The sequence below is a fragment of the Ahaetulla prasina genome, chromosome 1 (genome assembly GCF_028640845.1).
Source record: "Ahaetulla prasina isolate Xishuangbanna chromosome 1, ASM2864084v1, whole genome shotgun sequence".
In the NCBI taxonomy this organism is placed as follows: domain Eukaryota; kingdom Metazoa; phylum Chordata; class Lepidosauria; order Squamata; family Colubridae; genus Ahaetulla; species Ahaetulla prasina.
The window spans coordinates 201,804,702-201,821,256 of record NC_080539.1 but is presented as its reverse complement, the minus strand read 5'-3'; the positions used below and the strand labels follow the sequence as shown (position 1 = coordinate 201,821,256).

Sequence of the window (16,555 nt, the reverse complement as noted above, 5' to 3'; positions counted from 1 at the left end):
ATGTAGGAACTTTTTGTAGAAGATAGCAACACCACCTCCTCTACGGATTTCACGATCAGACATCAAACATGATAGTCTCTTAATGTGATAATGGAGTGAGGAGGGATGTATTCCTTGCGCAAAGTCAAAAGAATCATTATGTACCAGTAATATCCCCCAAAACCAGAAAAATTAAACTACTAATAACAATAAGGAAACTACAATCCAGAAAAAAAAATCTCTTTGGCGAAAAAACAAAACTATGTAGCTAACTTCAAAATCTGCTATAAAAACTTATGCCAACAAAAAAAGACTGACTGCACCAATTATCACATCTAGCAAGAGGAAGACCTTCCTCGTACAAAATCCATCCAAGCCTTCTATAATTTTGTAAACAACAAACTTAAAGACTCGAGATCCATCCCACCTCTAAAAGGACCAAAGACTGTATTGACGAAACTATTGAAGCCAATCTCTTTAACATGTTCTTCAGCTCAGTCTTTGTAAACAGCAACAACACATACCCAATATTTCCCAGTCTTACTACAAACAATTACAATGATTACAGTGATCTTATACATATTGATTTTACAGAAGACAACGTTGAAAAGGCACTACACAATCTAAAACCATCTCTATCTATTAAACCAGTTGGACTATGTGCATACTTCTTAAAAAAGCTTTCCACTGCAATTGCAGAACCTAATTTTTGAAAAATCTTTCAGTACCAGCTCCTTGCCCTACCAATGGGTCACAAGCCACGTACATCCCTATTTTCAAAAAGGGAGACGCTAGCTTAGTTGATAATTACAGACCAATCTCTTTATGTTGCATCACCTGCAAAGTCATGGAATCAATCATTAACCAATCTGTTATCGTCTACCTAGAGACAAACAACCTACTCTCCAACAAACAATTTGGTTTATCCTGTAATCTACAACTACTACTTTGCAAAAACATATGGACTACACATCTTGATCAGGGCAAAGCAATAGACACAATTTACATAGACTTCTTTAAATCTTTGGATTCAGTGGTACATGACAAATTACTTCTAAAACTAAAATCCTATGGCATTTCTGGACTCCTACATAAATGGATAGCTGCCTTCCTGTCAAACAGACAAGAAGTGGTCAAAATAGGAAGCGCTCTATCAAATCCTTTATCTGCTAATAGTGGTGTTCCCCAAGGCAGTGTTTTAGGTCCAACACTCTTCAAACTTTACATAAATGACCTTTGTGTTCATATTAAAAGCAACTGTGTTCTCTTCGCTGATGATGTTAAGTTTAAATTCAACACCACCAACAATGCAACTACTCTTCCAAAAGAACTTGACTATGTGTCGGATTGGTCTAACAAGTGGCAACTTCAAATTTCAACAAACAAATGCTCTGTCTTGCACATTGGCAAAAAAAATCAAAACATAAAATACAAAATTAGATGGACATGACCTTGTAGATGACCCTCAGTCTGCCAAAAATCTTGAAGTACTCATTTCTAAAGATCTAAGTGCCAGAGCCCACTGTAACAACATTGCCAAAAAGGCATTAAGAGTTGTTAACCTAATCTTGTAAGGCTTCTTCTCTGGTAATATTGTACTACTAACTAGAGCATACAAAACATTTGCTTGACCAATTCTCGAATACAGCTCATCTGTCTGGAACCTGCACTACATATCAGACATAAATACAATTGAGAGAGCCCAGAGATATTTTACGAGAAGAGTCCTCCATTCCTCTACCTGCAATAAAATACCTTATGCCACCAGACTTCAAATTTTGGGCTTAAGACAACTTAGAACTATGCCAACTTCGGTCTGACTTAAGTGTAGTACATAAAATTATCTGCCACAATGTCCTACCTGTCAATGACTACTTCAGCTTCAACCACAACAATACACGAGCAAATAATAGATACAAACTCAAGGTAAACCGCTCCAAACTCAATTGCAGAAAATATGACTTCAGTAACAGAGTAGTCAATGCCTGGAATGCACTACCTGACTCTGTAGTTTCTTCCCCAAACCCCCAAAACTTTAACCTTAAACGGTCTACTGTTGACCTCACCCCATTCCTAAGAGGTCTGTAAGGGGCATGCATAAGTGCACCAGTGTGCCTACAGTCCCTCTCCTAATATTCCTTTTTATTTTTACTCTTACTCTTTTCATGTATTCAAATTATGTTTATACTTTTATCTGTTATCTTAAATATGCTTGACAAACAGATAGATAGATAGATAGATAGATAGATAGATAGATAGATAGATAGATAGATAGATAGATCCCAAATTTTTGGAGTTTTTGCCCCATTTTACATCTTTTCTTGCTGCATTTGTTAAGTGAATCACTGCTATTAAATTAGTAACATGGTGGTTAAGTGAATCTCACTTCTCTACTAACTTTGCTTGTCAGAAGGTTGCAAAAGGGGATTTCATGACTCTGGGTCACTGCAACCGTCATAAATATGAGTCCATTGTCAAGCATCTGAATGTAAATCACATGACCATGGGGATGTTGCAACGGTCATAAATGTGAAAAATGGTCATATTTTCAGTGACGTTTTAACATTAACGGTCACTAAACACACTGTTGTAAGATGAGGACTACCTGTACAGTGCTGCAAAATCAAGCGCCCACCTTCTAGCATCATCTTTATTTCTAAAAGCAGAGGAAGCATCTTCCACTCTTATTCTACATGACTCGGAACCTCCTCCTTCTTCCGTGTATACTGTTGTATACAACAGATAGAACCTTTTCAAAAATATATAGTATGCAGGCACTATAGTTTTGAAAAGTTTCAAAGAAAGCAAAACAAGTTGACAGAAGGACAATCGGGAGGATCAGATAGCTAGAAAGGTTGTTGTGTGACCAAAGACCATGGGAAGTGGATTTCCTGTTAGAAAAAAAAAGAAAGGAATGGAAATACAGTAGAATTTTTTCCCCCAGTACCTGCAGTGTTGCCACACAACATGTTCTCTAGCATTCCAAGAATGATTTTTTTAAAAAAGGGGGGGGTTGAGATTGGCAGATTTTAGCCAAAGTGCAGAACAAACTTCCTAACTGGAATAAAAGTTGGACACTGGGAGTAACAATCCAGAAACGTGATGGGATCCCCTTTGTTGGATAGGTTCAAGCAGAAGCTAGAAAGCCATATGTTAGGGAAGATTTATCCTGGATTCTCTCCCTGAACATGAGCCGGACCTGGATGTTTCTTCCAAATCTTTAATTTCCTGAATGCCATTGGGGCAGAGGGTCTGCTTAGTGCTTTGTTGGAAGCGTCCCATTTGCCCATAGAAAAGATAAATGTACTCTGATAAATGTGAGGCTAGGAAAGGTAATGGGCACTTACGAATGGATGCTTGGTGAATGCCATACCTATTGTGTTACCAATTAGCGCACAGCAATGTCTCCGTGGCAGCTGCTCTGTGAGGCTATACATGACTTGTTCTCAAAAAGCCAATGTGTCCACCAGCCCCAAATTCCCTGTTAAGAGTGACAGTTCATGCAAGTGAAAAAGATGAGCTAATCCCATGCCCACCTTGTGTGTGTGTGTGTGTGTGTGTGTGTGTGTGGTCTGCAACCTCTCCAGATGCTTTTCTCTCAATCAGGCAACTGCAGATGGGGCCAACTCCAAAACGAAACTGAATTTACACACAATATTCACTTAGTTAAATGATACAGATCTGCCCCTGTACTGAAGCTTTTAATGAAAAGATGGACTAGGGCAGGGGTCAGCAACCTTAAACACTCAAAGAGCCACAAAGGTCCTAATCAGAAGCCCCCCATTCAAAACCGGATGTCCAGTTCCCCCACCATAGAGTCTCCTCCTAGTGCGGCATCCTTTTTCCTCTACCTGTCCTAGCCGAAAGCCCTATCAATGGTGGAGCCGACCAGCGACAGGGAGCCACAGCAGAGGGATGAAAGAGCCACATGTGGCTCCAGAGCCATGGATTGCTGCCCCTGGACTAGGGGAGACATGATAGCAGTGTTCCAATATCTCAGGGGTTGCCACAAAGAAGAGGGAGTCAAGCTATTCTCCAAAGCACCTGAGGGTAGAACAAGAAGCAGTGGGTGGAAACTAATCAAGGAGAGAAGCAACTTAGAACTAAGGAGAAATTTCCTGACAGTTGGAACAATTAATTAGTGGAACAACTTGCCTCTGGAAGTTGTAAATGCTCCAACACTGGAAGTTTTTAAGAAGAGATTGGATAGCCATTTGTCTGAAGTGGTATAGGATTTCCTGCCTAAGCAGGGGGTTGGACTAGAAGACCTCCAAGGTCTCTTTCAACTCTATTATTCTATTCGATTTTCTCCAGCTGAGAAAGGCAGAGCGGAATGGTCACCCAATGCTACTGAAGGATGCATGAAGAACCTTGGAACCTATGGGTATAGGCAGAGTAGAAGAGGTCCAACTAACCTGCAGTGGAAGCTATCTGTGCTGAACCTGAAGAAAAGAAAAGAAGAAAAGAAAAGCTTCTCTCTTTTGTAGGGTTTTAGGGATCAGATGGGAGATAAAACTCTGTTGGAGTTTGAAAACTGTGTGTTTTCTCTTTATGCTTATAAACTTTCCATGAAAAGGTCAGAAGTCTCTTTCGAGGAAACTGAGCCTTGGGTAAGGAAAGAAACCCAGAAATTTACACAATTATGAAGTGAGCTGCCTTTTAGGAGCGATATGCAACCTTTGTTTCTGAATGATATATTTAAAACCTGCAACCTAAATGTCTGCTCTCGCTTCTTTTGTTTCTTTCAGCCTGTTTGCATTTTTTAACTTTTTAAAAAGTTTCAGAGGGGTTTTTATTTTGTGTTTTTGTTTTAATTGCCAGGCAAGCAGAAAAACATCATCATCATCTCAGTTTAAGCACAACAATCTCCCATTCTTAATTACGACACCGATCATGGAAATTATCTTGGGTCAAGCGCCTTCACACTCTGAAACCTAATTATGAAAACAGCAGGTGGCTCCTCACTCGAAGCTGTTATTCTAAAGAAGGTACTGATGAGTGCCATCCATCAACTCATAGAGCCGTTTTCGCCCTCCCGGTCCTATGAAACCAGCATTTTAATGCTTTCGATTAAAGAAGGTTTGATTCTCAGCAGGGCAACACTCAGCTCATCTTCGGCTGCAAAAATGTCTCCCCTGCTTTGCAGATTTGCATTGGGAAACTACTTCCTCCTGACTTCTTTAAAAATGGGCACACAACATTATTCATGGCACACCACCAACGCTTGGTGGAGGAGAAATAAAGCTTGGCGGTAAAATAAAAATACAATTTTAATAAAGCCTGCTATTAACTGCATCCCAGGAGGCAGCCATAAAGGCACGTTTCTGTGCATAGAAGGGCTATTTCATTGGGTAGGTTATAAACCAGCAAAAATGCAAGCCAGCCCGTAAGAGTCTGCTTGAGCTGGCTTTTACAAGAAGGAGAAAACAAGACTAATCATGGAATACTAACAGGTTTTTTGCAGCTGTTAAAAAACTCCACATCTGAGATGGGGTCCATTAGATATGACCTGATCACATTTGCCCGAAGACCTTTAGGGGCTTCGTTGGTCATCTTCACTCCATTCTGGAGCACAGAAACAGGGAAGTTGGGAGATGGGTAGCTTGTGAGCCACATACGGAAATCTGGATGTGTTGTATCTGGATTAAGTTCCTAATGGAGAAGAAAAAGAGACTCAGTTAGGACAAGAGATCACCAGCTGAGGTTACAAATTAAGCGTTTCTTCTTAAGGCCTACCCACATTCAAATATATTTATGTTCAATAACAATTTTTATAAATGGGAATAGGAACTTGATGTGATGTGTATTCATGTTTAACATGAAATCTTGTATTGCTGAGGCTGTTTACTTGATGCTGACCAGATATTTTAAATTATTCCTATAATCCTAGGCCATCTTGTTTGGGGTTTACGTTAGTTGTAGTTCAATAAATGCAGAAAATGCTGGATAACTGCTTCCTTTTATTGGAAGTACTGTTTCCCCATACTTGTTCTTTGCTTTCAAGCACAGTTGAGATATTATGCCATATATTATGTGGGCAAATGTGCTAGATCTATTTATGTTTTAGTAGCATCCATCAATCAATGTCTGATACAATGGTTATATACTCCAATTTAAAAACTAATTGCTACCATTGTAATCTAAGAGATATTTCTCTGTGTGCCTCAATAATTGAACTTCCGAGATAGCCAGTTCCAATTTAGGCCTATCTAATTTAACCCCCCTCCCCAAATCCATCTTCGCAAAACTATTAAAATTTGATTTAAAAACCAATATATCATAGTTTAAAAAATCAGGATGATACAGTCTAACTCAATATTAGAAATAAATGCACCCTGCAGGCCAAACCTAAGCATACATGCTGAAGGTTGAATTCAATGAAAGCTACTACTTACATTTAGAGCCCCAAGGTACTTTCCCAATATTACATTTTATGAAGAGTTTATTCAAGATAAATATTTAAGGATTAAGTTAATTCTGAAACTCCAAAACAAGTAAAAATTACTATTTATGTCTCAGGGGTTTTTTGCTGATTGCTCCAACCATTTCACCCTGCTTATGTAGTAATACACCCTCAAAATTCAAATAGTTATGGAAATGGCAATAGCAATGATGAGGTTTAAATGGAAGAAACATTCGTTAACTTGATGTGTTGGCAATAGCATTACCACTTCCTTTGCTGAGGCACTGGGCAGAACTAGCTGATTCAGTCACTAGAACAAGCTGGCCAATATAGCTGCCTTCAGCCCTTCCCTCTTAAGTCCAAGAGCTTCTGTTCATTACAATTTCCTCTTGCAGAAGCCCAAGTGGACAAAACAGAAGGGGAAGAAGCCATGGAGGGAGGGGGAAAGTTTATTGACAAAGGATTGTTCTCCAGCCCTTCCACTCTTGGATCTGCCAAGCAACCTGTTGGTGAAGGCTCTTTTATTTATTAATGACCCAAAGGTATACTTGCACCCAAAAAAGCTAACCTGATGCAAATTATATTAACAGATAAGCTGAGAAATCCAAATCTCCAATAGGATTCAACAAATAATTGGGGGGGGTGTATTATTTTGCTCTCATTTAGTAGTCATGTAGATTGGTTCAGCCCAGATTTAGTAGGCCTGTCTCCTACCTCATGCACATATTTCTATTCCTGGCTTTATGCATTTTTATCTTATTGCCTTCAGTCCAGGTGAAATTTTTTCCAACATTACTTTCAAGATTCACTGATTCCTCAGATGTTCTCTTGGTTCACAATGTCACACTTAAAACTTAGTGGCTCTTTCTGCTATCTTCCTTATAAGCCAGTTTGAGTACTGTCATCTTTCTCCAGCTCTGGCTCCTTTACCATTGTTCTGCCCATCTCACACAGAACATTAGCCTACGAGTTACAACTCATCTTTTTTCTACATGACATGTCATCATAGTTTAAGCTCCTGTTTCTACTCACCTCACAGACTTTCTCTAGTGTGGGCATCCATGAGGTTGCAAGATGGCAGTTCTGCAGAACTACCCAACTACCTTCTTTTACTGCCTTCTCAATCATGCGCATAGCAATGGGGCCTTGGCCTTGGCCCAGGGACAGAGAGCTGAGTTTTGATGCACCAAAGCCCTGTACATATAAAACATCCATGGGGAAAAAAGGGGGGGAAATCATCAAATGTTGCAGGAGCACAGAGAGGGTTAGGTTGCAGTCAACATTTAGAATCCTAAAGAAAGTCTTGTTGAAGTTACATCAAGTTATTAAGCTTCATGTATGAAACAAATGCAATTGGCCATGATCCTCTAGAAGACATTCCTTGCCTTTCTTTTATTGAGTTGAGAGAAGTTACTTACTAACAAGATTTACCAAGGCTTCTTTCACATAGGTTGGTTCTACTTACCAATTCCTGTAACAATTGATAATTGCTGAGTGATAGTGTCCTGATTCCATATCTCAGGAGATTGATGAGGGAGTAAAGGGATTGATGAAACCCTTCAATTTGGCAGCCCCTCTACCCTGTCAACATCACCAGCCAGCAGGAAAGCTGCCCATCTGTCATTGCATTACTATAGCTTTAACAGATGACTATGGATCATCAACTTTCAAAGGAAGACCTTGCTTCCTTTACTTTGAGCAGACAAAGAGAGGTGAGTTTAAAGGGCTAAACTTTTCTTCGTTTCTCACTGGGTGTGCATGGCTAAGGCCATGTTAGAACTTCCATGCCTGGGAAAGCTGATGGCTAAAAACCAGCTTTTCCTCTTTTTCATCTCTTCTTGAAACTTAGGGTAGTTGATTGCCAGGGTAGAGAAGGAACAGGGTAAGTGAGAAGAGATTGTCTCTCTCTCTCTCTTAATCTATCAGATCTCCAGCCTGACAGATCAACTAATCCTTGGGACTGAAATCCATTGCCTCTACTGAAATTAATATGTACCGAGGCTTGGGGATAAAGGACACTCTAAGTACTTTAATGGATACAGATTCAACCAGGGGCTCAGAAAAGTGACTGTTCATAAATGGTGCAGCCTATATTCATTCAAATACTGCTGCATTCCATAAAAGGATAAAAACAAATACAGGATGAGTGTTTTCTTCCTTCTACAGCCTCCTGAATACCAGCGTGTATAATAAGGCATATGTCACATAGAGAGCAAGTACTGTAATGATACGAGCATTGTGGCACAAGCTCTGTCCTTTTTGTATGTGTGTGCTGTGATGTTGCACGCAGGTACATAAACATGGCAACATCAGTTACGTCATTCTGACAATACTATCACATTCTGAGATGAAACCATTGGGCTTCTTCAATGTAAATCAGATCAAGCCTGTAAAATGATTTCAGCCGATGTTCCCAGCAACCCTGAAGCCTTCTGCTCATATATCATCCCACTGAACAAGTAATGCCATAGCAAGCACTCCAGTCTTAGGTCTCATATCCACGGAGAAGCTCAAGGAAATAGTCATCCACATACCTGGTCATCGGCAAATTTGAGAAGAGCCGCCATGGGATCTGCACCCGGAGACAACACAAAAATTAGTGCAGCACAGCAGTGGCTATCCCCAAATGCTTTGTTTAAGTCAAAAGGAGGAGGCTCAATAAACAGACGGCCCAAGTTGTTAATGATAAATTCTTGCACCATGGGAATAATCTAGAAAGTCAAGAAGGCAAAAAAAAAAAAGACATGGTTTTCCTTAAAAATCGTTATATATAAGATTGACTTGTGTTGTTTAATAAAAACACACACTAATCACAGAGTTTCAGATGCTGTGCTTCTACTTCCAATTCTCTTAAAAAATTAAAAGGAATAATTCTGGTACAAGAAAAAAAGGAAAAAGTGGAAAAGAAAAAATTACAAGTTAGGCAAACTTCTACATCATCAAGTATGAGTATTATGTTCATATTAGATGCAATGTCCCAATCCCATCTTTCTCCAACCTGGCATAGTCTAAATCAATATTTTTAAAAACTTTTTTTCTATCAAGAGGCCTTCCTATTTTAAAAAATTATGGAAGACCCCCACAAAAGGCTTTTATTTATATGAGTTGTATTTATTCATATTTACCATATTAAAAATTAAAACTGATCCATTCACTATTGCTATAGCTTGATGGGATTTTTAAAATGTATTATTTTTCAACATAGGCTAGCAAATAATTTTGTCTTTGCAGACCCCTGAGGACGTCTGGGGGGGAGGCAGGGATCCTAAGGTCATATTTTAAGAACCACTATTCTAAATGATAGTAGAGGAACTACAGCAATTCTGTGTTCATAATAGTTGCTGAAATCCAAATCTTTAGGGGTAGGGATAAGCAATATGTTATTCCCTCTTGCCACCAAGGGGCCAATGGATCCTTCTTTTGATGACTACCATTCTACACATATACCCATGCTTAAAGAGAGAAGGGGAGGGAGGGAGAGAGAGAGGGAGAAAGAGACCATAGAATGTTGGCATACAATGACAAATAGCTTCAGACACAGTGATGGGTTTCAAAAAAAAATTCTACCGGTTCTGTTGGTGTGGTTTGGTTGGCGTGGCGTGGCATGGCATGGCATGGCTTGGTGGGCATGGCTTGGTGGGCATGGCAGGGAAAGGATACTGTAAAATCTCCATTCCATCCCCAATCCTGGGGAAGGTTACTGCAAAATCCCCATTTCCTCCCGATCAGCTGGGAGGCAGAGAATAGATGGGGCGGGGCCAGTCAGAATTTTTACTACCGGTTCTCCAAACTATTCAAAATTTCCGCTACCGGTTCTCCAACTGGTCAGAACCTGCTGAAACCCACCTCTGATCAGACATTATCACCTGTATTTATAAGAATGCCTCGGGCTTCCCTGCAGAAAATAAACATTGGCATGACTTGGTTTACATTTTTGTTGTTGTTGTTAGTTGCGAAGTCGTGTCCGACCCATCGCGACCCCATGGACAACATTCCTCCAGGCCTTCCTGTCCTCTACCATCCTCTGGAGTCCCATAAATCAGCTGCAAAAAATGTAGAAGCACTAGATGGCAGAAAAGAGATGAAGGACTGTCGCTGCCACCTAGTGTCTGTACAGATGTTTGCAGCGCTACTTTACAAACCTTCACCCCAGCCTCAAAAAAAAAAAAAGATATATTGGGGGAGTGGAAGGTAGAAAACATCCTGAGTGGAAGGGGGAAATGATCTAATCAGTTTCCCTTCTGAAAAATGGGTGGCTTGATAAGTTGTAATAGCTACAGTCATTTTGTTTGCTTGTTCACAACTTAGGATCCGAAGAGTAGGCAGCATCTACATTTTTGAAAATAAAATACTTTTTAAAAAATGCTTTGAAAATTCATATGTGCCCACCAGCTCCAAATATTATTCTACCTCTCTCAGTTTGCGCCATACCCTTACATCAGAGAACCTGGGCCTCAATGCAGGGATATAGCCAAAGAATTGTTCTGTATTATTAGGGGAGTGAACAGCCAGGGTGGATAACTCTCAAGAATTTAGGCAAATGCATCTTTAGATCAGGGGTCTCCAACCTTGGCAACTTTAAGACTTGTGGACTTCAACTCCCAGAATTCCTCAGCCAGCTTTGCTGGGAGTTGAAGTCCACAAGTCTTAAAGTTGCCAAGGTTGGAAAGCTCTGCTTTAGATGACAGGAACAAGAAAAGCAGCACCTGCTTCAAGTAGTTATCTGCAGAATTAAAAGGAAAGGAGCACCCCAAGAAATAAGATGTTAATTATGGCAAGTAATCAATTTCTGTACTGGTCTTTTTTTTAAAAAGTATTTTATTGCTTTTACTTTTTGATGTTTTAATGTTTATTTTATTTAGCATTTTCTAAAATATTTTAATGCAGACTTGATTTTTGAATTAGTGTTTTAAATCTAAACACTTTGAAATGTACTGTACCTTTAAGAGGAAAAGGTATTGTAGTTATTTAGATAGATTAAACTATCCATGTTTATTTATAGTTTATCCACTTTTTCTCCCAGCTTTTAAAGGTTGATTAACAGGTGACAACAATTGAGAGAGCTAAGGAAATGTCTTAAATATGAAGCCGGAACCCATACAAGCTTGTGACTTTGAAAGAAAGTGTGGTGAGAATAAGAGTTTGCAACATTCATAGACTACATGGAGGCTTTCCTGAAAGAAATCACTTCAACTTCCAAGAACCTACTTGAATTCAGAGAAATGTATGAATATAGAAATCGCCTACAGACTTTAACTGCATGGCCTTTTAAGGACAACTGCAAATGTACTCCTGAGAATGTAAGTCTAAAGGTTCTGAGAAATCTTTGAAAAGCCACCATTCCCCCCCCCCCCAATAATGTGTATTCATTCAAAGTAGAATTCAGCCAGGCTTCCTCTTCATATATACAGCCTTACCTTGAATAATACTTTTAGCTGTTCTTAAAAATTGGAGTTTTCCTCCCTTCCTGAGAAGGGAGCTATACTTTATGTTCTAGTAAATATCCAAAAAGAAAAGCTTGCTGCTAAATCATTCTTTGTGGTGTTGTTTTTTTTAACATGCCAGAAGAAGAAAGAGAAAAAGGTCTACTGCTCCCCCTGTCCCAAATCTGCAGGCTTTATTTCTCAATTATGTTACAAACCTCTCTAGTTTTTAAAAGAAGCCCAGGCTGGCTCCCATATATTTTTCTAAAAATTGTAGGGGAAAAGCTCTCGTTTAAGCTGGGGGAAACTTGCTACTATCAGCTTAGGAATTCTCTCCTAGGAAAGTTCCAGTTGAGGGACTAGTTCACTTCCATATTCTCTTTAAAACCTGCTCTTCTTTCTTGGCTCTTGAGTTGTCTTTCCTTTAGTAAAACTAAACTGCCTGAGGTGGCTCTGAAAAAAAAATGGAATATGCAGGACAAAAGGAGATGCAAGTTTTTGTATAAGCCTAACCAAGTTTTCTTTTTGGGGGGGGGGAGGGGAGATTGTTTGGCTCTGAGATCTCCTCCAAACGGGGCATGTTTGTTAGTTGAGAAAAACAGAAGGTAGTATGTCAGGCAGCCTAAGCAGAATTGTATAGAATCTGCAGAAATGCAGACTAATTCCAGATGCAGCTTACTTTTCAGTATAAGTGAGAAAAATGGTAAAGCAATTTGAATTTCGCAGAACCCTTATATAAGCCAGAGTCCAACAATTTGCGCATAGCTTAGCCTATTATGTTAGGCCAGCTCCTGTGACTGATTCAATCTCCAAGGAAACATAGCTTAACCTCGTGATGTGGACACAGTCATTAGTAAAGATCCAGGTGATGGCAAACAATATCCTATGAAGCACAAAAGTTCTCTCTCAGTCTTCAAAGTGTCCTTATCCTCTTCTTATGTAGATGGCCAAGGCTGGCTTCATCCATCATCCACATGCAGAGGAACCTGATGTGGCCAAGTGCTTCTTCTGCTTGATAGAGTTAGAGGGCTGGGAGTCCAATCACGATCCCTGGTATGTATGGCCCGATTGCTGATTTTCTGCCTTGAGGCAGCTCAGACTAAGAATATTGTTGTCTTGTCTTAGTCTAAGGATGTTGTGGAGGAGGTTAGAAAACCATTTCTTGGCTGGAGCAGAATTACTTTCCCAAGTTCTGATAGGTATCTCCCCACCTTTAATGGAATTTCATACGGTGTTTTAGCTCCCACTGAGGAAACAACTCAACCAACCTAAACAATACAGCCAAAAGATGAACAGAGGTAGATGCAAGCATTTCATATGGGCTCATCAGTACCTACCGTATTTTTCGGAGTATAAGACGCACCGGAGTATAAGATGCACCTTAGTTTTTGGGGAGGAAAATAAGAAAAAAGCTGATTGGCAGGTGGATTGGCCTCCAAGAATACCCCCAATCAGTTGTTCCCAGAGGTGAATTTTAGCAACAGGGTTGTGAGCTCTGTGCCTTGCTTTTTTTTTGGCTTCTTTTTTCTGACTCTGAAGCTGTTTCAGAAAAAACTTTTTTCTGTCTCTGAAAGCCTCCAAAACAGAACTTCAGAAAAAAAGCTTCTGAAGCTCTTGTTTGGAGCATCTTTTCTAAAGCTCTGTTTGAGGGCTTCTTTTCTGAAGCTCTGTTTGAGGGCTTCTTTTCTGAAGCTCTGTTTCTGATGCTGTTTCTGATGATGATTCCGAAACCTCCATTTGAGAAGCTGGGCGGGGCTATATTCAGCGTATAAGACGAACCCAGATTTTCACCCTCTTTTTTGAGGGAAAAGGGTGCATCTTATACTCCAAAAAATACGATACATTGCAATAACACAGTTTAAATCAGCATCAAACATAAGATTATAAAAAAATTATAAAAATTAAATTATTATTATTATTATTATTATTATGATAATGATGATGATGATGATGATGATGATGATGATCTGGCAAGAGCGTTAATTAAGCCTATAACGTATGCAGGAAAGCAACCAATGGCAAGCCTTACACCCATGGAAGGCGTAGACTGACATGAAGCCGTTTCTGCATGCCCAAGGGAGACTTCAAATGGTTAATGGCAACCGCCTCATTAAACTGCAGGAAACGAGAGTTCCTGTGGTGCAGGAACACTTTGAATGCAGATTTTAGATCTACCTGGTGGCCTGTAAGGGTTTTGCAATGGCCGAAGAATGCATTTTATGGCCATGATTTGCTGCTGCTGTTGGATTACTCAAGACTGTCCGGACCCATTTGCCATTTGCATTTAAAGGACCCAGATGCTCCTTTATTCTGAAAGCCAAACACCTATCAGTTCTGCCCATGTAATTGTCTCCACAGTTACAAACTGATAAACACAATGAGTTTTAGCGCTGATAGGTTGTGCTTCCTTACTTAGGGGCAGCAGTAGCTTCTGGGTTTGATGTAACATGTGAAGCTCAGCCGTACCCAAATGTTACTTTAATTAAGGTATTTAAACGCCAAGTAGTCAGGTGTGCTAATTGATCCCCCTTAATTGATCTGCCTCAACCAACCTAGTTTACTTGTTGCTTTACAAAGGTATAAGTGCCGATAGTAACTTAGTAACTTGTTGCATAACATTACTCTGTCACTGAATCACGCCGGAAGATGTGAATGATGGGCAACTGCTTACATGGAAAATGTTTACATTTCTAACTGTAGCACTAAGCTGTGTTCCTGAAAGTTTCTTCTACTTTTCCTGGCTCATTCTACTTCTTGCCAATGGCCTTTTTTCCCTGGCAGGTTGGAGCACGCCAAGCGTAGCCAAGACTCATGTGGGTTCTTGTCCCTTTCGAAGGATTTTGATGATCTGACAGTAGAAGAATACTATGAACTAGAGATGGAAAGGGCCAGAAATTTTCTTGTAAGTAATGGAACTGTTATGAGGGGAGCTGAGGTGACCTAAGCAATCTGAACTTAAAGCACCTGCTGACCCCATGGGCCAGTGCGAAATGTGGCTTCTCTTTCTTTCTAAAAATCTTGCTTTGTTGCTGCAAGAGGCTGCTGACATACATAAAAACTGACAGCAACCATTTTTCTCCCTATTTTTTCTCTTTGACAAGCATTGACAAAGGTTTAGTTTTTCCCCCTCACAGTAGCTTAAAATCATGCTGGGCTATGAGCGTGGATCCAAATGAGCAATTGAGGTTGGAAACAATTACTGTCAAAGGTGTAGATGCTTTCTTTTAAAAAAGGAAAGCTATTAATATATTCTGCAGTATCCCTTCCAGTTGTTCATGCTGTCTATCATCTAAAAATTGTGGCTAACTGAATTCTCCACTTATTTTCAAGTACAAAACAGGCCGAAGTATAATAAACACCTTTGAAAAAGAAGCAGCTCTAACAAGAAAACGTCTTGTGGATCATTTCATGAATAAATACCAGTACACACCAGAAACGGAGTCTTCTGCCATTTGCAACAAAAGAAAATTGGGTGCCAGCCAACAAATAGAAGAGAATGGATTGTAGCTGACAGTCTCTTGTGATGACAAGCACGGTCAGAGGTAAAGGCACATATCAATGGGAACAAAGGCCTGGCCTGTAATACTGGCTAATATGACATGAATGGAATCTTCGGATAGCCATTTATATTCCTGATGCTTTTATTGTGTTGTAATGCTTGTTCTGCATAAAGCCAGAAGGAAGGCAGAAAGAAATAATTCTGACTTATGGAAGTAATCCACTAAACTGAGATAATGTGTTTGGATAATGTAAAGATAGAATTTTAAATAAAGGGTTTTGGACAGACTAAGAGGGATTTCTTTTAAACTGATATCCAAATTTATTCAATAATATATCTTACAAATAATATGCACAGTACAGTTTTCAGTGTAATGCCAGCTCTGCAATATGTTGCTTTTGGCACCACACATCAAGGTGTGATGAGTTTCCCTATTTAAGAGCTTGTGTATCACCATAGTGTTCCTCCATGAACAAATACGGAAAAAATGCTTTTATTAATATATGCATTATTCATTTTTTTGAATCTGTTATGTGACTCTACAAAACTGAAGACAGCAGTACTTTTACATAAAATAGTCTACAAGGAACCTGTGTGAAATAGGGAAGGGAAGAGGCAGTTAAGAAACTGTAAAATGCTCCATTGGAAATGTCTATAAAGTTTGTCAAAGGCCACTGTATATATTAAAAAATAAGCACAGATTATTTACCTAAAACCATCAAAACAAATAAACATCACAGTAATGTAAGGCAAGCAGTGTTTCTGTGTCTGGAAAGTTCTTGTCCCTTTTTCCATTCTCTGATGTAATAGGAAAAGAGAGATTCACCTAATAGTAAATTATTTACCCACCACAAGTAAAGATTCTTCCACCAGCTATTTCAGCGTTGGCTACTTCCAACGTAGATTTTTTAAAAAAGACACAGTTACCTTTCTTAAGGGTGAACAATTAGATAGGACTCAGTCTAACATAGCATACATTTGTTAACCAGCTGACCATACTTACTTTGTCAGGTCTCAGGCAACGAATGATTAGCATCCTCTGGAACCCTTCCAGTTTATTTTGCCACTCCTCAGGAAATTCCTCATGGTGAGGATCCTGAAAACACAGACAATTCTTGAACCAGAAAAAATGGCAAAGGGGGATTATAACGCTAAACAGCAAAACTGAAAGTCTTCAAAAGACTCAGTTTCATGTCACATGGTTCAAGTCAGGATGCAGATGGTCCTTGACTTATGACCGCAATTGGGATG

The 16,555-nt window shown here is 39.5% G+C and overlaps 2 protein-coding genes across 2 annotated transcripts in view; one reads left to right on the top strand and one right to left on the bottom strand.

The window, feature by feature from the left end:
• DNAH7 (dynein axonemal heavy chain 7) overlaps positions 1-16,555 on the bottom strand; it is a 189,113-nt gene that overhangs the window by 11,122 nt on the left and 161,436 nt on the right. The window contains exons 53-56 of the mRNA XM_058188377.1: positions 16,308-16,400; positions 8,917-9,093; positions 7,415-7,576; positions 5,431-5,631 (exon numbers count right to left, since the gene is read on the bottom strand). Coding sequence (XP_058044360.1) covers positions 5,431-5,631; positions 7,415-7,576; positions 8,917-9,093; positions 16,308-16,400 — 633 coding nt within the window. The remainder of the gene's footprint in view (positions 1-5,430; positions 5,632-7,414; positions 7,577-8,916; positions 9,094-16,307; positions 16,401-16,555) is intronic.
• Positions 11,545-15,312, top strand: LOC131200937 (baculoviral IAP repeat-containing protein 5.1-like). The gene is made up of 4 exons (XM_058188361.1): positions 11,545-11,682; positions 12,749-12,858; positions 14,587-14,707; positions 15,136-15,312. Exons 1-4 carry the CDS (start codon positions 11,545-11,547, stop codon positions 15,310-15,312), a joined length of 546 nt encoding a protein of 181 aa, XP_058044344.1.